The 25,437-nt window shown below is 36.2% G+C and overlaps 2 protein-coding genes across 2 annotated transcripts; one reads left to right on the top strand and one right to left on the bottom strand.

The window, feature by feature from the left end:
• The first annotated feature begins 47 nt into the window (after window positions 1-47).
• LOC116297963 (divergent protein kinase domain 2A) lies at window positions 48-3,142 on the top strand. The gene is made up of 4 exons (XM_031706283.2): window positions 48-547; window positions 750-900; window positions 1,382-1,694; window positions 1,939-3,142. Exons 1-4 carry the CDS (start codon window positions 84-86, stop codon window positions 2,226-2,228), a joined length of 1,218 nt encoding a protein of 405 aa, XP_031562143.2. The 5' UTR covers window positions 48-83; the 3' UTR covers window positions 2,229-3,142.
• On the bottom strand, window positions 2,275-25,437 carry LOC116297962 (integrin alpha-6). Its single transcript, XM_031706280.2, has 31 exons — window positions 25,193-25,437; window positions 24,931-25,058; window positions 23,920-24,014; window positions 23,274-23,412; window positions 21,890-21,981; window positions 21,309-21,357; window positions 19,888-19,965; window positions 19,710-19,754; window positions 19,053-19,093; window positions 18,518-18,660; window positions 17,514-17,713; window positions 17,040-17,131; window positions 16,441-16,531; window positions 15,778-15,823; window positions 14,945-15,058; window positions 14,501-14,562; window positions 14,032-14,201; window positions 13,435-13,590; window positions 12,976-13,040; window positions 11,978-12,122; window positions 11,545-11,646; window positions 11,163-11,242; window positions 10,371-10,460; window positions 9,628-9,730; window positions 8,660-8,764; window positions 8,454-8,513; window positions 7,299-7,451; window positions 6,450-6,563; window positions 6,043-6,141; window positions 5,410-5,535; window positions 2,275-5,024 (listed from the first exon to the last, which is right to left on the bottom strand). Exons 1-31 carry the CDS (start codon window positions 25,408-25,410, stop codon window positions 4,923-4,925), a joined length of 3,303 nt encoding a protein of 1,100 aa, XP_031562140.2. The 5' UTR covers window positions 25,411-25,437; the 3' UTR covers window positions 2,275-4,922.

Genomic DNA, 25,437 nt, shown 5'->3' with positions numbered 1-25,437 from the left:
GAACAGAAATTGGCTTTTGGCAAGAACGCCTGGTCATAACCGTGTTTTGAAGAAGAAAAATTGTGAAATATTAAGCCGTGTTTATGAGGCCGAATTTCTTACAGTTTATTCGGACATTGTCATTCAAAAGACAGAGGAAGAAGCAAGTAGTATTCATCTTTTTAGTAGCAGCGTTTATATTCAGATTAACTTGTTGGAAGGCTGTCGAATGGCTGTTTCAAGTCCCTCATATTTTGACAGCAGATGAAATTGGACTTTCAAAATGCCCTGCTTGCTTTGGAGTCAATACCTCTTTATGTCAAAGTATTTTAGATGGTGAAATCACCGTAAAGACCAATGGGTTTTGGACAAATGAGTATACAAAGGGTGTTATGTATGGGAGATGGAAAAACATGGAAGTGGTCGTTAAGTATCTTGCTTCGACCAGTGAAATAGCTGAATTTGATAGACATATTTGCACGAGTTCAGGAATGAATTCGAAGCTTTCCTGCGACCTTAAATCTAATGTATGGAGTTCTTTCTTAGCCAACGAGACTTCTGTCAAAAAGTATGTTTGCTTAGTTATACTTATGCCTTCCCCCCTGTACTCCATGCAGCCTACATAACTGATCTTGTTAAAAATCGTATATTATTTATAGTAGTTGAGGGGAGGGGATGAGTGAGAAGTACTACACACACACACACACACACCACTCAACCCAATTAATTAACATGAAACAATTTTTTCCTCAATTTTAAACTTTTCACAGAATGTTACATGATGGGATGGACTGCACTTTTCACCGACTTTTGCAAAAAATTATTGGAACTTATAGCAAAAGTGAAAAAGGTTTAACAGGAGAGGAGAAACTTTACTTAAGTACAGCTTTACATCTTAACCAAGAAGTGATATTACTTCAGGTATACTAGCAGATTTATAAGAATCTGTGCTTTGAGCATAATTTATTAAACAGCTGAACACTATAAATGACCTTTAGTCCCAGGGGGGGATACTCCCCTATATTCACTACATGGGTACGTGCCACCAAAAAGGGTATGGTTTTCAGCGATTCTACTTTGGAACACGGTATATAAAATTATGCTCCCTCTGGGACAGGGTATATGAAATCACGCTCTCTCCTGTCTGGAACAGGGTATCCATTTTCGCAATACCAGAACAGGGTATGATTTTCAGTGATCTTGCTCTGGAACAGGGTATGAATTTCAGCGATTTTAGTCTGGAATAGGGTCAGGGTTCAGTGGGCCCAGCTCAGCGGCACATCCCTACCCTAAACGGGCAAGAGTACCCCCCCTGGGCCTTTAGTATTATTTTGATAGTTTTTTTGTAAGACATTGGCTAAATAGAACATGCACTTACATACACATGTGATTTTTGATACAGATTTTCCCCAAGGAAGATGGCTGGCCCTTTCCTACATTTCATGGAGCATGCGGAAGAGTAATAGTTGTTGAAAATGTAGGCAAGAACTTAAAGTCTCTTGATAAAAAACCTTGGCCAGTGCGTGCTAAGATCGCTCTAAATCTCATTAAACTGGCCCTCAAGTTAGGCTCAGGGGAGGTGGAGGATTGGGTGCTGTACTTGGGTGATCCCTCGGCAGAGAACTTTGGTGTCAATGAAAAGGGTGAAGTTGTGCTGCTTGATATGGAGCATATCTTGGTTGCTGACCGAAGACAGATGACAAAGAAAATGAATGGTATGGGCTTTTCGTTTACAGCACTTCTCAATTTTTTGCACAAAATCATACAATTATTTGCTGTAAAATCATACAAATTTCTCCTGTATTGACCAGTATCAGAATGTATTGAGGTTTTTTCCTTTGTTGGTGAGTTGATGAGGATGTATTGATTGTGATGATGAATGATGAATTGGTGATGATGATGGCAGTTGTGACGTCAGATAGCAGTGATGATATCTTTGCTTATTTTACTTGTTTACAGGAGCAACTTGTCCTGATAACTGCCCTTCAAACAAGCCAGAGTGCTTGCAGTACAGCCCAAGTGATCTTTGTAATGGTATCTGTAGAGATCATAACTTGTATGCATTGTGTCGAGGTGTTTTGGCAGACATGAAGGGACGACAAGGCCTACTACACTCTGCCCCAGGAAAAAAGCTAAGAGTGAAATTAAATCAACTTCTTCAAGACTGCGTTAGTGGGGAAAATGGAAGACGAGAAGATGTAATGTCGAAAATAGGAAAAAACTTAGAAAATCAAATATTTGTTAATTGAAAAATTGCATTTATGGGCCAGGGCATGTAAGAAACTTGACTCAAAATTGTTTTATATAATATAGCTTTATTTTACTTTTTGAAAAATAATAATTCGGCGACGAGTACAATATTAATTGTAGTTAAATAAATTATAATTCCTTTAATTGAAAACAATAAAAGAAAATAAACCAAAAACAATCTTAATGGTGTTATGTACACCACCATGTGTAAAGTATTGGCCACTTTAGAAATGAGTGGACTGGGAACAAGTACGTAGAAGGTATTGATAATTAATCTTATTTGAAAATGATTCCCATGATGAAAAAGAGCACATCAAAATTACTAGGCTTCTGCAGTTTGGCTTTGATTTTAAAACAGTTAAATTATAAGCAATCAAAAACATCAAAAATTAGAATGAAACGTATGTTTAGTAAGGACAAGCGGCATCCCCAGTAACCATACATTTCTTTGTAAGACTGTGTTCATAATGTATGGCAGAGGGGGGGCAAGTGAAATTGAGGAGGGATGGGCAAATTCTTATCAGAAAAATGGGGGGGATGCACAATTTTTGGAAGAAGCTACAGGCCTTGCTTACCTGGGGGGATCATATTTTTTTGCACAACTTTAAGGGGGGTGTTAAGAATTATTCTGGACATCTCAAATTTTCACCTGCCCACCCCCCCATCCCTCTGAGATACATTATGAACGCAGCCAATTATTGAGATGCTTGGGAGGTTGCTACACGAAAGGTATGAAACCCAAAATCTTGAAACTCCAGAGATTTACTAATTTCGATGTACTCTTTCTTGTAATGGCATTTATTTTGTAACTAGGCTAATTCTAAAGACTCGTTACCAGTGCTCAACTCGTTTCTAAAGTGGCCAATTGATTAGTAATAAAAATACAATAGCATTAAAAGATTTCTATTATGCATTGGTTTCTCCACCAAGAACCTGACATATCGATCATGCCACACAAATCTGTCTGCCAACATTTTCTAATAGTCATGACATGGAGTGATTTTCATAAATATGTGAAATACATTCTATCGTATTTAGTACTATTACGCTCTAACTCCTGTGTTTTCTATTGTTTGAATCTGGCTATTACCATCTAATAAGTAACTTTTGTTTCACTGGTTGATGAAAACCACTCTATGACTTTTGAAATGAGAAAAGAGAGGCTAACACAACGATAACCCAATAGCAGAAATCAATGAAACTGGAACAAAAAGTTGGGTTCTTGGCCATGGATTCAACAATGAGCATAAAAAAATAAAACAATCGGCAAACTTGAACTATATTTGAAACCAAAAAATTACATGTACTCTGCATGCAGTACAACATACCATTATATTGTATATGAAAATTTCAAAATTATTAAAATAAAAAAATAACTAAATACTATCAAACTCGGTTGAATACCAGTTTGGAGACTTGAAAATATTTTTCTTGCATAGATCTAGATTTTTCTAGCTTTACAGTTTATTTTGCTAAACAAGTTTTGGAAATGTTCTTGGAAGTACACAATGATTCTTTGTTCATCTTTGTTACTTAAAGCATCATTTATTAAGATTTTTTTTTAAAATTTTCAGAAAGGAATAATTAAAGTTTCTGTGTCCTGGGCAAAATTAGGGCTGCAACAGAAACTTGAACTTTGATGAATCAATTTGTAAATAACATTCCAACAATCCAAAAAAATTAATGTACCTAACTATAGATTATAATGTATCGGCACATTATGTACATTTATTAAAACACTTTATAACTACCCCTGCTATTTATGTCAAAATGTTTTCTAGTTAACATATCAAGTCATTTTTACATCTTGTAGGGGAGATTATGATCTGCTATTACTGACTATAAAGCTTGAAACTAGTTTCTTTTAGGAAGGTAAAACTTTGACAAATGTTATAAATTACTAATCCTGCTTAATGTGTGTTCACTTGACCTACACACAGTTATATACCATCACACTACACTACACCACACCTCACAGTAACATGAAACAGGGATAAAATTCAATCTTAAGATTGCAAGCTGCATGAATTCAAACTGGTTAAAAACTGTTTCATGAAGAAGTGGTGACAAATTGGTCTGAAATTAAACGTAACAATAAACATAGATGTTTTCTGAGAGCAAACATGGTGCATTGCAGTCTAAGTGTACAAATATTGCTTATATAGTGTTGTTGTACTCAAGCTGGACCACAATGCATCTTGTTTGTTGAAGTCAAAAATTCTGACCCATGGCACTGGAATACTGGCACATGAAAATGAATGATGACTTTGAAGCTAGTATTGAAGTCCCAGCTATTTACAGCTTACCTAAAGCCTAAAAACTGGCCATACATGTATGGCTGAACACCATGAACTTTAGCTAATCCTGTATTTAAAATAATTATATGTCAAACCATAATGCAATAAAAATTTAATATAACTGTCTTGACAGAATTCTTTACAGCCTACAGTCTTGAAATGATACTGTTGTATTGTGTTCATATGGATATGTATATGTATTTTTCTGTCCAAATGTCATTTCCATACAACACTCAGTCATCAATGTCTTATTCATCTTGGATAAAATGCTCTTTTTCATAAGACATACTTGTGAAAAACATCTTTGAACTAGAATACCTCCATTCTATTCTGGTGTCTATAATTCGTATTGAGAGAGGCAAGCAAGGCCACCAATGATTCCTATGGTCCAAATAGTTAATGATCAAAAGGCTTCTTTTCTTGCTTGGAATCTAACATGGCCTCTCCCTCTGCTTCTGTCAAGTTTCCATCAAACCTTTTTCGCTTGAAGAATCCCAGCTAAAAACAAAGCACAGCTTTAGATATAGAATTGGGTGCTCATGACAGGCAACCATCACAAGAAGTATCCTTCTGTCCTAGACATCCAGCCTAACAATTTCATGCAACTCCCCCCCCCCCCCCCCCCCCCCCCCAAAAATCCCACACAAATTCCACTTTAGCAATACCCAAGCAATTCAGCAATTCTGGACACCAGAATTTTTTAAATAGGTGTATATAAGGCATGATAAATGTTGCTTATAGTTAAAAGTTGTTCGTGCCAATGGTAAACAACAAATATGCACCATGTCTGTCTCAGCAAATCACGTACCAAGGAACATTTTTCCTTAGCAAAAATATTGAAGCAGATGGCTATTGATTTTAGATTGTCTGCAGTGATACTTACCTTCCAAAGGATGAGAATGATGATAAGAAGTGCTAGTACTGCACCAACCACAGCTACTGGAATGACCCATGAAGCTAGTTTTTTGGAAGGAGGTGGAGGAAAGTCTGGGAAAAACAGGGTACGGATCTGAAACAAAGAAATGTCATCATTATTACTTACTTTATCCTAATACCAGTATAAGAGACTCTGACTTATAGAGGCCTGCTCTGCACCATCATGTGATGGCAGCCATGACAGGAGGCACAACGATAGTCTTTTTTCCCTTGAGAAACTGAATTCTTTCTCATGTAAATCAGATTAGACCAGATTCAATAATGTTCCTGCCTCCTGTCATGGTTGTCATCACAATGGTGCAAAGCCTTTTATGATGTGTTAGTGAAAAACCTAGGAAAACAGAAAGCAGAGAGTGAAAAGTATGTGTGAGATGAAAACGGTCAAAAATGTGAGAGAAATTCTAGATATTATATTATGTCAGAATAAAAGAAAAGAAAAGTGTGTGGATTTGGCAGAAACTTTCACATCACGACATGTGCATTCCCTCTCCTCTGGAACTCCTTCTACAATGACATACATATGTGATATAGATCTTATACATGCATGTGAATAATAATATAAAATAATTTTTCAACCTACCTCAGCCTTGTTGTTATTTTCATCAACTTCTCTTACAAAAGAAACAGATGTTTTGACGGTCGCACTGGAAACAACTTCCACTTCTTTGCCATAGTAGTCCTGTTCCGATCAGAAAATAGATATTTAGGTATACATTGCTTTAATTTGCAAGACATCATTGTCACTGCATGAACATCATCATGGCATGTGAGGTCTACGCCAGTGATTTTACCAGATGAGTCATACCATTGGGGGGTTAGCAGGGTACCCCAAGTTGAACCTTTTTCTGGAGTATGAGCCAATGAATTAGATACCAAAACAATAACCCCATGGTTTTCATTGTTAACAGTCAAAACATTAACCATTGGCAATAGTTAATCTAATTTATAATTTAAAAAGGGGGATTAATAGACTGACACTTCATTTACCTCAAGCAGAGTTCCATTCCATATTCTTGCCCTCAAGACAAAAGATACTGCATCACCTTTGGTCAGTCTTTTCATGGTGCATTTAATTGGAGTACAGGGAGTATTATTACAGTCCTGTAGGAAAACAAGCTCTTGATTATTAGTTATTCTGAACAACTCCCATTGACTTGAGTGTAGAGATTTTGTGCAGTCAATAACTGGTCATCTTGTCCCCTCCCCATCTATAGAGAGGAGGCATGATGGTTGGGGGCTAGATGGAGAGGGGCATGATGGTTGGGGGCTAGATGAAGAGGGGCTAGATGGCGAGGGGCTAGATGGCGAGGGGCTAGATGGCGAGGGGCTAGATGGCGAGGGGCTAGATGGCGAGGGGCCAGATTGAGAGGGGCTAGATGGAGAGGGGCTAGATGGAGAGGGGCATGATGGTTGGGGGCTAGATGGAGAGGGGACATGATGGTTGTGGGCTAGATGGAGAGGGGACATGTTGGTTGGGGGCTAGATGGAGAGGGACATGATGGTTGTGGGCTAGAAGGAGAGGGACATGATGGTACGTTGGCGGCATGATGGTTGGCATGTGATCATACGAATCCTCTATTGACAAGAATAATCAAGGCTCTCAATAACAAAGTAAGAGTGTTATCCATAGGCAGGCAAGTTTTCTGAAAATATATGCTTAGTGGAAACCACTTCAAAACATAGTACTATAGCCTGATACTATGTTCATTTTGGCAATGTGTTATTATGTCTGTCATTTCTAAACGGAATGTATAGAAACTGAGTAAGGCTACCTCTGTTATGCTAAGAAATAAAGCCAGATGTTTATGCTAACTTAAAGAACAAAAATAAACTTACCAGAACAACTCCTTTTGGTCCTTTAGCTTTCTCAGCCGTTTCTCGTTTTTCTTTTGATTCTTTCTTTTCTGGTTCTGGTTGAGCATCTCTTCTTTTTCGTATTGAAATATCTCTAGCTGTTGCATTTCTGGATGCTTGGGATTTTGCTTTTTTCTATTAAAGATCAAATAAAAATATTTGAACCAGTTTTACATACAGTATTTATCAGACACCCGATTCATTTAAACTTTGTTTATCTACTTTCATTAGAAATCTACCATGGTTTTACAGTGCGACTACCCCAACCAAAGCCACCTCGACAAATTTTCCACAAATTATCCAATAGTGTTTGAGTATTTAGACAATAGATTAGCTCCAAATTTTGAATTTAAATATCCTTCCGTTGTTCCGGTTGGTAAAACTAAATCATGAAGAAGAGCTTGTAATATATTTTCTTCACGAATTAGTGATTTGTGTCACCAAAGATATAGAAAGATAGTAATGTACGACTTCAAATACGACAGGAAAGTAAATTAGAGACCGTATAAAACACAGTCTTTATGATTACAGTTTGTTTCTTCCAGACAAAGATATTATCAGGCTGACACTGTTAGATCTTATCACTATGTTGCTATGCGACAGCACGTTTATATTTGACAACAAAGGTGCCGGCAGTCTTCTCAACTGTGTAAACCCATGGAAATTTGTCCGATTTGTAGCAATTCTATTGTTCAGATTCCTACTTTTAATTGGCTAATTTGTGGAAAATTTGTCGAGGTGGCTTTGGTTGGAGTAGTCGCACTGTAAGACTATTTAGATACAACTCACTCACTATAAGGTAAAGTCACTCTTGGGCCATAAGGCCCATATGCCCACTATAACACTAAACAAGGATATAATAAATACAGTCACTTCTCAACTCTGGGGTCTCAGGTGTGATTCCTGGACTCAGCATCAAATGTTCATGAGAGGCATTTAACTGGGTTTTGTAGAGGGATGAAAACTTGAGAAAACTCAAAATGCTAAATTCCCATTTGATGTGTGAGTCAGTGATCTCACTTGGATCAGCTTGATCGAACCGCTTGATCAGATCAGGTTGTTTTGAAGTAAAATTGATGCTTTCTTTGTTGCTGTATCATGTTTTGTAGTATTGATTACCAAACAATCTGTACTTACCAAAAGGTTAAGTAAATTAATCTGATTCGGCAAGAATTCACACTCTCCTCTTCCACCAACCTGTCAATCACAAAGTTTAATCTCAGTCACCTTCTATTTGCCAGGATAAAAATGGCAGATAAACCTTTTACATCATGTATTTACTGGGATATACATATTATTATAATATATATTGCAATAATTTATATAATGCATGTCTTAGTTACCATGACTTCCATGAGGTACAGCAAGTGTTTTCCACTTGGTGCTTCATAAGGCCAATTGATTACTATTTCTGCTTCAGGCACAAGATCTGGTCCTAGGTTTTGTACCTGTTAAGCATAGAAAAACCATAGAATGATATAGAGGTTATTTACCACAGCCAGGAGGTCTGCATGGATAGGGAAACACTTTGCCTGTCCAGACCAACTTTAGGTAGAGGACTTTTCCTTTTTGATTTGTTTTGCAATAGATCTTTACTAAGATGTGTGAGTGCTTTGGAATTAGTATCAGGTGCTCAGAATAGAAAACGAGGTATTTTTGGGCAAGATTTTAAGAGCAAACACAAGCAAGAGCAAGCACTCCTGCATCTTGGAAATCATCTATATCTGTTTGTTGTTTAACAATCTGTTATTCCATGTGAGCACAGGTGGTTGTAGCACAGGTTATTGGACCATAAACAGAGGTAAAAAATACCACAGACTTGTGCAGTGAATTAGAATGCACTAGATTTTTTAGGATACATATACTGGACCAGAAACGAGTATACACATTATTACTTATCGTATTGAAAGGGAGTGAACTTTAGTATAATTATAAACAAACAAATAAAAAGTCATTAATCAGTAGTTAATATAGCATTATTCATGAATACATTAATGCTGCACTATAGCATTGTGTGTCTTTGGAACCAGTTTTTGTATGACACAGCGTGTAGCTACAGAAATGGTTACAGCATGGGGATGGTCTCGGTGTTTCCCAGACCTAAAATTTATGATAGTGAGAACACAGTCTACTGACCATGGTAGGGTCACCCATGCTAAACAGGTTACCTTCAAAACCAGACACTAACAGCAATTTAACCGGGACTTGGGGGGGAGGGGGGCCTATGCTATGATGACTTTTCATCAATCCCTGCCTTAATTACGAATTAAATAAGATGTGAAAATGGGGTACAGTAGCATCCTATACTTACAATATATGTGTGCCTGACTTCATTGCCAATATCCTCTTCAGTAACCATTGCACTTTCACCAACTACTTCTCCACCATAGTAAATCTGTTCTTGCCTGGTTGATCTGTTATCATGAGCAGAGGAAGGATTAGTTGATCAATGCATGACAATTGTATGTATCACAGGTATAAAAAGCTAGTGCATTGGTTGTTATACATCAGTTGTACAGTAGCCTTTATTAGGATTAATGTTACATGGTATTATAGGTGCTCTATACTGCATTGTCATCCCACCATCATAGGGCTTGTGACAATGATTGAGTCCATCTGATCTAGCATGTGAGTTGTGTTTGTTTCATGTGTTGTTCTTTCCCTTCTTACAAGGATTTTTCTCTGGGTTCTCATTGAGAGTTCTGTGCATAGAACAATACACAATAAACAGCCTTAAAGCCTACCTACCATATTTATTAAATTCATGAGGCAGTGCATTATGGGAACTTTTGGGGAAGACGCTAGCCCAATGATGGCACACATTATGATAAAACTTCATAAACAGTGAGTATCAAAAGTTATTCTAACTTAAGGCTTAGTATTTGTTTAATATTCAAAATCATCAAAACCGTCTTTCATATTTATTATTCTCTAATGAGTTTGAAAACTTCAAAAATAATTATTATTATTCTCACTAAAGGCCTAGTTTTTGTTCATTCAAAATCACCAAAGCTGTCTTTTATCTTTGATGCTATTAGCTAATGAGTTACTTACCCAGATAGTTCCAAGTCAGCTCGTGATACAATAGTAATATTTAAATGTATCTTGTTATCAGCCATGTGCTTATCAGGTTCTTTGTTGGAGCTGCAAAATATGATTAATTGGTTAATTGGAGGTGAATATTGTACGATATTCACCTCTGAATGTTGAGTCAGCAACAAAATGGCATCTGCCGACAATCGTTTTGCTACAATTTCCGATGAGAAAATTGAAAAAATGAAAGTAAATGCCATTCCTATCAATACTAAAAAGGCAACAAAGTATGGCCTAAAGTTTTGCTAAAAGTTTTGGGTGAATTTGTAACGCAAACTAAAAGTTTCTGTTTGTTTGTTTTTATTCAATTTTTGTATATAAAAATAAGTCACTCTGTACACAAGTTGGTATATGCTAAAACAATTATTCGCCTCAGGCTCAGTGAATATGGAGAATATTTACCTCGTCGCTTGAAGACTCATGTCTCAGTAAATATTCCCCGATTTTCCCTTTGGCAAATAATTGCTAATTAATTTGCTGGTCTAAATTTCAGGTGAATATAAAACACCAAATTTTTAAATGTTAAAATGATTTGAAATCTTTTTCATGCACTTTTTGCAATCATCGATCATATTGCGCAGGTAGCCCTATTCAAATAATTTCTCCAGATTTGAACTATCAAGACTTCAGGGATTGGCAGTCTTGTAGCAGTGAGTGGCAGCACTAGTAGCAAACACCAATAATGCTTATCAAATACTGCTTATCAAATAATTAAACGTTTAAAATCTCAAAATGTCATATTTTAGTAATTACCTCATTACTTCTAAATCTATAGCTAAGAAATCTTGTGATTTGCTGAAGCTTGCAGTATTAAGTAGAACTTGGAATCTTTTCTGTAATAAGGTGATGACATAAATTAATGGCTTTTTACACTACTGAGTTAAGGTATGAAACCAAAACACTTTTTGCTCTTGAAAGGTAAAGATAAAGTTACTACAATTGAGAAAATAGCAAGAAGTGGAATAAAGAGGAAGAGGGAAGGGAAGAGAGAAAAGTGGGAAGAGATGGGTAAAGGAAAAGGGAGGAGATGAAAAGGAAGGAGTAAGAGGGAGAGGGGAAGAAGAGAAGGTAGAATGGAAATTAAACAAGTGCATGGAGAAGGGAGCTCAAGGACGAAATGGACAAGTAAACATACCGTCACAGAATTCTTAAGAGGGTTGGCAACAGGTATGACAAGCTTTGAACTGTTATCACTAAGTATTTCAGAGGTAACAAGATGACTGATTGTAAAGCGATCCTGAAACAAAATATTAAATGCTATTGATTAGGATAAAAATCATTGAAAAAAGACAATTTCAGAGTGCCAGTAAATTTTTTTACCCTTGGGCTTAAAAATTAGTTGAATTGTAGAATAACTTTTGCAATGTCACACTGACAGTTCAGTGGTCACAATTGTTCCATTCAATGACAATATGGCTGCATATTATTTAGGAAAGACATTACATTAACAAATGCTGGACAATATTTAATTACTTAAATTGGTTCTCTCTTAAACTCAGGGTTCCTGTGTGGCATCGAGAGAAGTACAGTGCTCATATTAATTTCAGGTTTAATATATAATACTGTACCTTTTGTTTTTCACTAGCATCATAGACTGCACTCTGAGTGACTCCTTCAGGAACAGTTATCAATAGTTCTGTGTTATAAGCTGATTCACCAGAATTGGAAATCGTTACATTTAGTTGGTAGTCTTGTGCTCCTACTGCAAGAGTCCTAGATCAAATAACCAGATTGTTAAAGTTGTGCTTAAGAACTATAATGTGTTACTCTCATAAAATAACATTGCATTATATTATTATTATTATTATATTATTGTACTTATCATCATCATCATTATTATTGTATCTAGAGTAGGGTCATGGGAGAACAGTTTCAAGTATATAGCTTTTAATTTTATCCCCACATCCCTGCCCCACCCTTATCCATTTGTCTACAGGACTTGAATTAAATATTCATTAGATTTTATATTTTACACTGATCAGTCCTTCAATCACTGAAAGATAAGTGTGGTGGATGGGGGGTGGGAGGAAAGAAAACAGAACAGTAAGTAACAGTAAAAAGGGGAAGAAAGGATGCTGTTCAAGAGGTTAATCAGGATTTGTAAATCAAATTCAGAGAGGTAATAATTAATATTCTAATATAACCACCACCCGGTTAGCTCAGTTGGTGAGAGCGTCAGTCTGTTGTGGGGGTCGTGGTTCAAGCCTCGGCTGGACCAACACTCAGGGTCTTAAAATAACTGAGGAGAAGGTGCTGCCTTTGTAATTATATCTGCAAATGGTTAGACCTTCAAGTCTTCTCAGATAAGGACTTTAAACTGTAGGCCCTGTCTCCCAACCCTTCCTAACCTGCAGTAAATGGGGGACATAAAAGAACCACTGAGGACGTAAAACGAAACCCTGGCAGTGACCACTCTCAGTGCCTCCACTTCATACTAACCATCTCTCATGCTCGTAAATTGCACAAAAAGCAATCTGTCATTCACAACTCCATGTAAAGTGCCTTTGATTATATCCACATAAGGGCGCTATATGAATCATAATCATCATAATCATCATAAACTCACTTTTTACTTGCACTAGCCAGATTTAAGTTTGGTTCACACTTGACACAATCTCTCTTAAACTTCAGCTAAAAAAAAACAAATTTTATTTATTTAGTAGAATTAAAGAATTGATAATTATTATTATTTGTTTAGGTAGGATACTACAAGAATTAATGACAAAGATAGATTGTGCAAATGAAAATTTTCAATTCAAATACTTAATTTTTTTGAATTCAGATTGATTTGCATATATGTGTCATGTCAGCCATGTTGGTATTTAGCTACTGCCTACAGTATAGATTTCTCATTAGCTTCCATTGTTAATACCTCCAACATGGATGCCATTTCTTTGTCATTTAACTCTCATGGGGATAGTTACAAGATTAGTTTTCACAGTACAATACAATACCCAGCTGTAAAATGTTTGGATTAGCCTGGTCACATTTCATTATAACCAAACATTACACTAGCCGTACTCACCACTGCTGTCACAAAATTCTTATGTTTCTCCTCCAACATTGCATATCCAGCCAAGGACGGCATTTTATCAGGGGCGGCTGTGGGTGGAGTCTTGGGTTCATGCATTAGGAAATTTATTTTGAATGTTATATCAGGATACACATCTTCTACATTCTCCTACAAAAATGGAAAAAGAAAAATACCAAATAACATAATTATTCCTAAGTCCTCATCGGAAATTGTAGCAAAACAATTGCCGGCAGATGCCATTTTGTTTCAATATTCTGAGATTCAGAGGTGAATATTGTACAATATTCACCTCCGATTAACCAATGAGCGTGCGCGTTCTTAGTAAGTACACAAGTGCTGTTGGTATATACTAAAATAATTTATACAATATGAGCAGCTGTGTTGTATACGATATACAAACTGGAGGTGTGTAGCCTACATCTCTTATTTTTATCTACCAATACAACATATATATATATATATACACACACATATTTCTATATATACCATACATACATGTATTAGGACAACATGTTACTTGATTCTAGATCTGCTTCCTATATTATCACAACTACGATATATTTTTTAAATAAATGGCTTGGTATTTACCCTCAAGAAAACGTTTTCAACAAAGCATTCCTTGGTTGGATCAACAGGCAGGTTTGTTAAAGTCTTGTTATAGATAGGACCTCCTGTTGCTATAAACATTATACGAGCCTCTTTTTTTGTCCTGGATTGATGGACATATTCAACATCTGACTCAACAGTTAAGTCTATGCCTAGAAGAAAATGCATTGAATTCAGACACTCATGAGATGTCACTATAGATTTAAAAAAAGTAGACTTCATATGATAATGTTGACCATCAGCATGACATACTGCAAAATCATGGTATGTATGCAATCAAAGGTATCTATTGAAGTAGTCAGAGCAGAGGAGATAACTCCTTCATTCAATGAACATGCTTGAACACAATAGGCCTACAATCACATAACAACATTCATGCAGTTCATGAGTTATCCACCATTACACGGAGTTTGCTCTATGGAAGGCCCCTTGATGGTGAAATGATACTTACTTAACTTATCTTTAAGTTTGTTTTTCCTTTCCTTGTAACTTAAGCATATTTGAATTGCCATACTAAAAAAAAAAGAAAGAAGGGATAGGATAGTTTAATAGCTAGAGGGGAGATGAGAAAGTTCCATATAGGTAAGTAAGAGAGGTCTTCTATGGGGGGATGGCCTATTCAACTACAATTAAATTTGCATACGAAACCCAAAAATTTAATAAGCCCTACAGCCCTTATACAGGTAAATATGGTATCTCATCATATCTTCATGGTGTATGTGTATTGTAGATACTGCAAATGTGTTACCAATTAATGTGCTACTATAATCATCCAGAATGCCACATGATAATGAATTGAAAAAGTCTAACTTACTAATGCCTTGGACTACAGAAATATGGAAACCATGTATTTGGTCAAATATTCCTTGACAGTTAAAGATGTCATTCAACATACCATGCTGTATTGATAGTTTTTCCTTTATACAACACTGGACAGGTTTTGGTCCTAATGTCAAATGGATTTGGAGTAATTGCAATATTTGCTTGCATGTCAATTATAGGCCTGGATCTGTCAAAAAACAAACAATTACAAACTATTAATTAAGAATATGCTACACTCATTTTCAGCATTACTTGACCAACTCATCCCAAACTGTCAGGGTTTTTGTGTTGATCAAAAAAAATTAGTAACTCAGACAGTCGGAAAGTTGATTGACGGACCCAGATGACTTAAATTATAGCTAGTTGTCTAAATTGCATAATTATGGGTCATGAATTTCTTACTGAATAAAATTGAAAGGGTCACATATGACCATTGAAAAAACATTTACTACCAATTCCCCAGCCCTACCCCAAATAAAAAATGTACCCTCCCTATTCTTTCTGATGTAAAGCAGATTCAATTGTTCTGTCTCCTATCATGGTTGCCATCACATGATGGTACAAAGCCACTCAAGTAGTTATAAGCCTGTTATTTCATTTCTAGCCACCACTCTAAATACAGGTAATCCAAGGTCAATCACAAGGTCCAAACTGAAAGAATTTGAGTGTTTCTTTGACTGCAGCCATAACATCATTCACTGTCATGTCTCCCAGTGTCAAACTCTTACCAGTCTGAATTAGTTCCGATTGGTTTGAAAAAAGAGAGGAAAATACTACTTGAAAGTCTTGAAAGTCTGGGGGGGAAATTGGGAAGGCAGCTAAAATCAGTATAGGTATACATGCTGCAGCTGAGACCAAAACCCACAGAGATGGGAGAGGAGAACTACTGTGCTGAGAACTACTTACCTTAACAGAAATACGCTGTCTGATTCATAGGCACCGACCAGAATATCTGTGGAAAATATTATATAGTTTATGAACTGAAATAGCAATTATAAATATGTTGGTATTATCATGGTTATGAATGTGACCTAAAAGTGTTGTCAGCGTGTTAGTTAACAATACATATCTTAGCAATAGGTTTTAGTGAGACAGTAGGTTGTGGGTAGGTCTTGATAGATTGTCAGTAGGATGTTGGTAGGGTGTTGGTAGGGTGATGGTAGGTTGTTGGTAGGGTGTCGGTAGGTATATTTCATCCCAATCATAAAGGGATTCTCTATTTGAGATTATCAAATTATCAATAAATGAGGAAAAAGACAATAAACATCAATCAGGAGAAGCCTGTAAATTGGGTACAGAATTGTCCTCATTTCCTTTCAACTAACATGACTGTTTTGGTCAAACTCACTCCTCAATCTCAAAATGTTTAGTCAAACATGAAATTATATTCCTTCCAAATAAACAATATTTCTATCCAATTCATTATGAATGAATGTCCATACATCTAGAGTGTGGACACTCACATCATATATTATTTTAGTTAAAAAAAACCAGCCATAAAAAGTTAATTTCAACTGAAGTATTGAATATTTCCTGAAGTTCAAAGAAAATTATTTTCTATTTTTATACCTGGGTAGCCGTTTTCATCTAAATCAAGACGTCCAGCTATAGAATATCCAAAGGTTTTGGGCTTCTGAGGCAGCTCTGAAGACTTTATAATCTAAATCACAAATTTAACACAATACTATTAAAACTAACAGCAGTTTATCAGTCTCTTTTTTCCTTCCTCTGCACAGAGATATGGGGAATCTTTTTTAACGTAACAAATACCATATTGAAGATGTGAATTTCATCAAGCAAATTTTTCCTGAAAAAAAGGTTTTGAGCTCCATACTGAGTGTGCGTAGGACTTGTGACTTTTACTTTGAAAACATCAAGCCAAGATTCAAACCTGTAACCTTCTGTTTGTTATTCAGATGCTCTAACCAGTGTTGAGTTTCAGAAACTCAATTCACATCTTTAATATCTTTCCAAGCACCTACAAAAAACCCTGAATGCGATTTTCTTTCTATTCCGCCCTAGGTAACATTTTAAGTGAGTTTTATGGGCTTTTGGTTCTCATAAGTGTACATATGAACCATAGAATGTGTCACATTACATTGACTCTATTGTTTCAGTCAATAGATAAGAAGGTTGGCAAGCGAAAAAGGCCCAAAATTAAATTATACCTGTGCAGGCTTCTTGGAGAGCCCATCAGCAGAGCCATTAAATATGTAAACTACGCCATTCATATCTTCATATGGAGCTCCTACTGCAATATCTATGAAAATAGAAATTCTTCTCAGAAAAACTGAGCTGGAAAATAGATTTGCAGCCATGGGTACTACATGCTAAAGTCATTGATAAATAAATAAATAATCTTTATTTTAAGTGTGTGTCAAATACAGCATTTTAAAAGGGCCTGTTTCCAATTTGGCACACATTCACTCACCCTCAATACTACTACATTCAATATGCACACAACACTTGACTCACATGTTGATTTTTACGGAGGGAGGAAACTGGAGAACCCGGAGAAAGCTCTTGTAGCATAGGAGAGAACAACACATCAAACAAACTCAATATAAAAATGGTGTCTACAGGGCTCGAACCAGTGACCCGAACCTTTAGCAGTGTATGCCACCCATGCTACCATAATGTACCTTCATAGCCATCCTGATCTAAGTCACCCACTCTTGCTACAACATGTCCAAACTGAGCCATTCTCCTCTTGACACTTGGTGCTAGCTCCATCTCCTTCTTGAACACTCCATTTCCCTTGTTGATATAAACAAACACTCTTCCTTCGTTTGGTGAATCCTTGACAGAATAATAAGGTGCTCCTACTAGGACATCTGTCAGGCTAGTATTACAAACAAGATATTGCAATCAGTTATTGAAGCCATCTCGGTGACATATTACATAAATTTCAAATTTGTCATTTTATTCTCTTCTATACCATATATCTCATTTCTAGTAGCAACAAAGAAATAACACTCAACTGATAAAAAATGAGAACTGATTCCAATAGGCCACTTGCATTATAGTGTCATTAATTAATCAGAGGATATTCTCACGAGGATTTATACAAATTTGAATACGAAAGAAATTTTACCAAGGATTTTGGTAGAGGTAGTCAAATGGCCTATTGCAAAATGAATAATGGGTCTATACTTTGAGGCTTTAGTGGGATAATATAGGTATAATTTACTGGCCAGGAGATCCAGATCCGAGGCCATTAAGCTTAAGCTGAGGCCAATTTCCAAGGCAGAGAGCACAATTTTCCCAATCAGGATCGACTTTAGGATGGCAAAAAAATTAGTCATTTTTCCCATTTATCTTTTCACTTCTTTTGACATCTAACAATATTGCAATCCATCATTGTCACATGTGTGCACAAATACCGGACTGTGGGCTGAGATAGTAAATGACAAGACTCAGGCAGCCAATCAGAATGCAAATTCTTAGGATACCAGACCAGATTTATCATTTTCAGCATAATTTTCAATTTTTTTTTTTTTGGCATATCCACTCCTTCCTCCCAAATGACAAACAATGTTGCCATTCATGTTCTCATTACAGTTTTTTTAGGCTACTGTATGTGACTAAGATAAATATGGCAATATTTTCCTGAGTGATTTTCTGAAGCATCATGCAATAACTATACCTGTCATTGTTAACATCTACTCCAGCAACGGAGTAACCAAATCCTGAGCCAGGTTGTGGGTTTCCCTCTTCTTCAGTTGGAAGAATAACCCTACGGGGGTGATAGTCTGGATAGATACCACTACCTCTCTCAAACACTACAGCCTGGTAGGAAAATGGAAAGCAATGTTGAACTATGAATTACAAAGATATTAACATTATAGTAAAATGAGTGCGAACCTTTTCTTGTAACTTGGAGGCAATACAGCATCCAACAAGTCTAGAAGTGTAGTATGTAGGAAGGGGAAAGAAGTCAGGAATGAATGTGATATAACAAGGAAGCTAGACTGATTATGTTTGTTGGCTAAAAATAAAATTGAACATAAATGGTGGTTTTGTTTGAAATTGAAAAATGTTAACTTTTTAGATGACAAATGTACAAGTTTCAGGAGCCAGTTACAGCTTGTTTTGATGTCTGCGTAGTGTTCACATCGAGATTCTAATGATGGTATGTTTGTCATTAAACTAGCAAGGAAACATCAAAAATAATGACTTACCATTCCACAGTGATTAAAACGTGGTGCTCCAGTCACAATATCTGAACAACAATTAAATGATTGAAAACAGTAAATAAAAAATAATTTTGCAAAAAAGAATAATCAAATGGATAAGTGAAAATAAACCATTGTTCAAAGAAATATAGATCTTATTAGACATTTTAGGGCATAGAATATTGGTGGATATTTCTTCAAGTCTGCAGTATTTTGTTGAACATGTTAGGATATTTGCATCTGCTCAAGGATTTCTCCTGCATTATTTCTACTCTAATTTGAATAGTTGGATAATAGGTACACTAACTTATAATACACAAAATTACTTGATTCTGATTGGACAAGAGGAGTACAATTATATCCCATATTGTACTCTGTAGAGTCCCAATTAAGTTGCTCAATTTTGTTGAGTGTATTATAAACACAAAATCCCCAAATCTTCTCATACAATTTGGAATTGATAGATACTTGCAATGTTTTGGGAGTTCTCATTTGGAAGTTCTTATTTTTTCAAACTTATGACCTATCTAACTTGACATAGAAATTTTAGACCTAAGTGTAATCATCTTAGTTTATTACACTGAAGAAATAATTTAGTAAATTTGAGTCGAAGAAAAGAGTACAGTAAAAATGAAGCCAAGTTTTTCAGCATAACTTTCTTACCAACTTGTTTTGGTTTGAAGAAAGAACCATATGAAGTTGAAAAACCTATAATAAAAATATTAACCCGTTAGGAATAAGAATTGTTTTTCCCTGACAACTGTGAAGAAGACCTACAACTAGCTACTTATACAAGCTTGTATTTGTTGACAAGGTTAAAATAAACACATTGTAGACAGACCTTGATAGCCCAATGCAGATGAGGTGTTCTGCATCTCTTTGGCTTTCGTCTGGCCTCTCTGCTTGTAAAATATGACACCTGGAGGGGAAAAAAGAGTCTACATAAACGCCAAGAGAAGAGGTGTACTCCAATGTAAAACATTCTAGGTTTCCTCTCTTTCAGGGTACAGTACCTTACCACTAAGCACCATTTAGGGGTGAAAACTGTTGTAAGATGTCAACTAAGTGACTTCTGTGGTCATCCTCAACATTTCAAATACACAAGTTTCTCTACCTTTGTGTGTATAGGAGGGGTTTCTGGTGGGATTTTGTGAATTATAAAAAATGTATGACCCCTTACCAATTTTTTTATGTGGCCCCCTATCAAAACAAGATAAATTATTTTAATAATAAATTTTCTATTTAGCTAATTATTTTTGGGATGGCCCACTGAAATGCCATACTTTTTTATGTGCCCCCCTAAATCCCACCAGCTTTCACCAAGCCCATAGAAATGAAGGATCTCTAAGGTATGATTGTACCTTGATAATTCTTAGACCCAGGTGCACCCCCCGCCCCTCCCGAATCCCACCAGCCTTCACCATACCCATAGAAATGAAGGGTCCCTAAGGTATGATTGTACCTTGATAATTCATAGACCCAGGTGCACCCCCGTCCCTCCTGAATCCCACCAGCCTTCACCATGCCCTTAGAAATGAAGGGTCCCTAAGATATGACTGTACCTTGATAATTCTTAGACCCAGGTGCACCCCCACCCCTCCTGAATCCCACCAGCCTTCACCATGCCCATAGAAATGAAGGGTCCCTAAGGTATGACTGTACCTTGATAATTCTTAGACCCAGGTGCACCCCCGTCCCTCCTGAATCCCACCAGCCTTCACCATGCCCTTAGAAATAAAGGGTCCCTAAGATATGACTGTACCTTGATAATTCTTAGACCCAGGTTCACCCCCACCCCTCCTGAATCCCACCAGCCTTCACCATGCCCATAGAAATAAAGGGTCCCTAAGATATGACTGTACCTTGATAATTCTTAGACCCAGGTGCACCCCCACCCCTCCTGAATCCCACCAGCCTTCACCATGCCCTTAGAAATAAAGGGTCCCTAAGATATGACTGTACCTTGATAATTCTTAGACCCAGGTGCACCCCCACCCCTCCTGAATCCCACCAGCCTTCACCATGCCCTTAGAAATAAAGGGTCCCTAAGATATGACTGTACCTTGATAATTCTTAGACCCAGGTGCACCCCCATCCCTCCTGAATCCCACCAGCCTTCACCATGCCCATAGAAATAAAGGGTCCCTAAGATATGACTGTACCTTGATAATTCTTAGACCCAGGTGCACCCCCACCCCTCCTGAATCCCACCAGCCTTCACCATGCCCATAGAAATAAAGGGTCCCTAAGATATGACTGTACCTTGATAATTCATAGACCCAGGTGCACCAAACATTGTTGTTTTGATCTCCTGAAAATTAATAGAATCAATAGTAAAAGCATGTTATTAGTATAATTTACGCACTGCTAGGTATCTACAGGATGCATACATTGGCAGCAAAACGAGTTTCACTGACACTCAAATTGCAATTCTGACAGTGGGCTGTCTAAATTATGTAACATGCATAGCTTTCCTCAATTCAAAGTCTTGTTGCAGGGAAACATTGAACATTACGAGTCACATCCTGTGAAAACTGTTTCTTTAGCAATAAAAAGGTGCATCATGTATACAGTCTAGTGGGAGGCAGGATTCATGTCCTTTGACTGTAATAAGAATGACAGCTGCTGTTCTTGGAAGGGAAACACTCATGGGCCAGGCTTTTTCAAGGAAAAAGCTAAATCTTCATTTTCCTTCCTAAAAAAAGGACTTGAATGCTTTTTCCCCTTAAGAAGGATGCTCTGGGTCTTTTTTATTGACTGATTCTTGGCCTCTCTGTATTTTATGCTTCAACCCATACCATATATACCACATCTTTTCTATCTGGGCTACACACAGGACTTACAGGAAGATACAATGCACTGACTCCCATCTGACAATACTGATATCTTGTGTAGGAGGCTACTGAGACACCTGGGGTCTGCTTTGAGGCATCCTCTGTGATAATACAAGAAAACAACAAAGAGAATAAGAACATACCATACATTATATCCATGTTTTCAAATGATGTGATAGCAACACAGTGATAAGATCTAACAGTGTCAGCCTGATAATTTCGTTGTCTGGAAGAAACAAGCCGCTGTAATCATAAAGACTGTGTTTTATACAGTTTCTAATTTGCTTTCCTGTCGTATTTGAAGTCATACTTTACTATTTTTTCTATATTTTTGGTGATACAAATCTCTAATTTGCAAAGAAAATATATTACAAGCTCTTGTTTATCATTTAGTTTTGTCGATCTGAACAACAGAAGAATATCTAAATTCAAATTTTGCAGCAAAAATATTGTCTAAATACTTAAACACTATTGAATAATTTGTAGAAAATTCATCAAAGTGGCCTCGGTTGAAGTAAGTAGTTGCACTGTAATTAATTTTTATTAAACTCATTAATAATTCATGAGGAAAACACAACAGAAATCACGACCGTGAAGAGTTTTGTAAATCAGATACATAATCCTGTTCATTTGCATAAACTTTAAGATGGATTTTCTTGGCCAGAATCACTTTTATTTTGAAAATTTTAGCGAAACACAAAGGAACTAACCTAGACGTTTGATAAGTAATCTATAGTATTCATGTCCGTGTCGTATCCAATATACAAACTCTCGGCTACACCTCAAGTTTGTATATCGGACACAACACGGCCACTCATACTGTATATATTACTTAAAGTGCTACTACAACGAAAATTGCTCAAACTTGGATTCAGCTGAAACTTCCTAAGAATACTCTTTAAAGGTTCAATAATCACTGTATGAAGTGTTTTCTTGATATTCAGGACGAAAGTATGATATTTTTACGATTATTTTTTGGAATCTGTGACGTCATACACTCAACATCGAACATCGCTCCATACATTTCTTTGTAGTTTATGATCAAAATATCAGTAGTAAAGGGAGAAAGAAATACCCAAACACCCCAAAATATAAATTATAGTCACAAGTAATGTGAAATAAACACATTAGCCACCCTTTGGGCTTCATAGGAATAAAATAAATTAAGGATTTATATACAAAGAAATATATGTAGCAATGTTTGATGTTGAGTGTATGACGTCACAGACTCCAAAAAATAATCGTAAAAATATCATACTTTCGTACTGAATATTGAGAAAACACTTCATACAGTGATTATTGGACCTTTAAAGAGTATTTTTAGGAAGTTTCAGCTGAATCCAAGTTTGAGCGATTTTCGTCATAGTAGCACTTTAAATGGTCATATTCTTACGGTCATTTAAATTTCTGCATGTTTCATAAAGGGTTTTTTCCCATTCCTTCGACAAGCTTCCCATGTATGAGTAACATTTCCCTGGATACATGTGATAATTGGCAATCTGTCCTTTATACAAATAACGATGTGAACATGCCTGGTGACATTAATAAATAAACAGATCACATTAGGTTTTCAACGATAATTACACCTGTAGAAGTAATTGTTAAATAAACCAGCAAATAAATTGCATATTGTCTGTGGTTGATGATGGAAGAAATATCTTCACAGCAGGGGTTATGATTATACAGTCACAAAAACAGAATTTTACAACTGTCTATTGTTTTACAACTATTGAAATTAAGGATGTTCACGGGCATTGTTCACGCACATCCTTTCTACACATGAATTTAGTGGATGTGCAGTACTAAAAGTCCAGGGTCTCGGTAGTATTTCTGGGTTAATATGATTTAAAAGAGTTATATTATAAAACAGTCACATGTTTATCCTTGTACTAATAATTCAATAGATTTCAAGTTGATTAAATAACATAGGTAAATTAATTCCTTTTGATTACTTTTTACATAAACCCTATATTCACGAAATATTATGTGTTGATGAAAACATTAGGATAAGTTGATAATTAATACAAGGTTGTACATACCACGACTCTTCCATTACGTCCTGAGCTATAAAGTGACACACCAAACCACTGGTTACTCTTGTCTTCTATGACACTACCACCAACGTCCTCATTACCTTTGTGAGTTTTAGGGAATAAATATGGATTAAATTCAAATTAGGATAAAATTTTCAGTTTTTATATAAATACATGTATGCATTTAAAAACCGAATTACTCTTCCAAAAATTTGGTTTTCTCCTTTATTTGTTTACCTTTTATCTTAATTATAAATATAAATTTTAAAAAACCTAAATTTAAAAAAAGAACCTTATTCTTTTGTTATTCAAAAACAAAACAGAAAAATGCATTATTGTAAGCACGAAAAACATTAGAACTGAAAGATTGTGATTAATAATCATTTGGAAAACTTAAAAATATTTAGAATTTTGATGTTTGTACTCGACATTCTAAATAAAACATATGAACATTCCATGTCAACTGATTCCAAAACAATAGCATTCTTAAACGAGCGTAGGTAACAGTGAGATCAGAAGATTAACCGAATTAAACGCTTGCCCCATGTCGAAAGATGATATTGTTTTGATTGAGGCTTTGAGCGTTTTTCAAATTTTAAGATCATCAAGGCTGGGACTACACTTGATCAGCATTATTAGACCTGTATATAACATCACACTTATATATCATGATCACGCGAAATAATTTAAACCCAAGCTACGCTAGAATGTGAACAAAATCGTGGCGAGGAAACCCTTTTTACCACGAAGCTAAATTTTTAATGATGTACGGTTGCAATTAGGTTGAGAGGTAGAAAATTACCGCCAAAAAGCACTTGTTGAAATAATTTGCAAATATTGACCTTGCCACACTAAAGTAAGCAAAAGATCACTGCCTTCGTTTGGTTTACTCCAATCGCTTCTTAGAATCAAAATAAAAATCTCCCATAACAACAAACAGCCGTTTAAATATCACTATACATATACAAACAGGTCTGACCTAAACGTTTAGGCTGTTCAGACAAAGAGAATTCTTACCACTGTTTTCAAAAGGCATCTGTTCACATGAGTTTTCCTTCAAACTACATTTGTAAACTGCTCCTGGATTCACGATGTTTTGAGCGAGCATTACACTTACGTTCGCCTTAGGCGCTCCCACTAGAAGCCTAAACAGAACAACCACATAAAATAAAAAAAGATAGCAGTGAGACAAAGGAAACATGAAGTAATCATCTCCTTCCTTGGGAAATAGCGAGTCGTAGTGTAAAGTTAATCCAAAGACAAGCCGCGCGACGCTTACCAGTTTTCATAAGCATTCGACGTCGAGTTGAACCACTGGTGCTGTGCAACAGAAAACCCAAAATAACTACCAGTCTGGTCGCTTTGTCTCACAACAGGAATATTCAAATCAATATTGAATGATACAGAGGTATAAAAGAGAGCGAAGAGTATGAAAACAGAAAACATCTTGGTTAGAGTACCGACTACTGCTACTGTCTGTTGATGTGACTTCTGCATTGAGCTTCAGTGACAAGACATGACGGG

The sequence above is a fragment of the Actinia tenebrosa genome, unplaced genomic scaffold (genome assembly GCF_029948245.1).
Source record: "Actinia tenebrosa isolate PJP-AT-01 unplaced genomic scaffold, QUT_ActTen_1.0 PGA_scaffold11__36_contigs__length_13525064, whole genome shotgun sequence".
Classification (NCBI taxonomy): domain Eukaryota; kingdom Metazoa; phylum Cnidaria; class Anthozoa; order Actiniaria; family Actiniidae; genus Actinia; species Actinia tenebrosa.
Note: the sequence above shows the minus strand (reverse complement) of the source record. Positions and strands in the feature narration are given on the sequence as shown.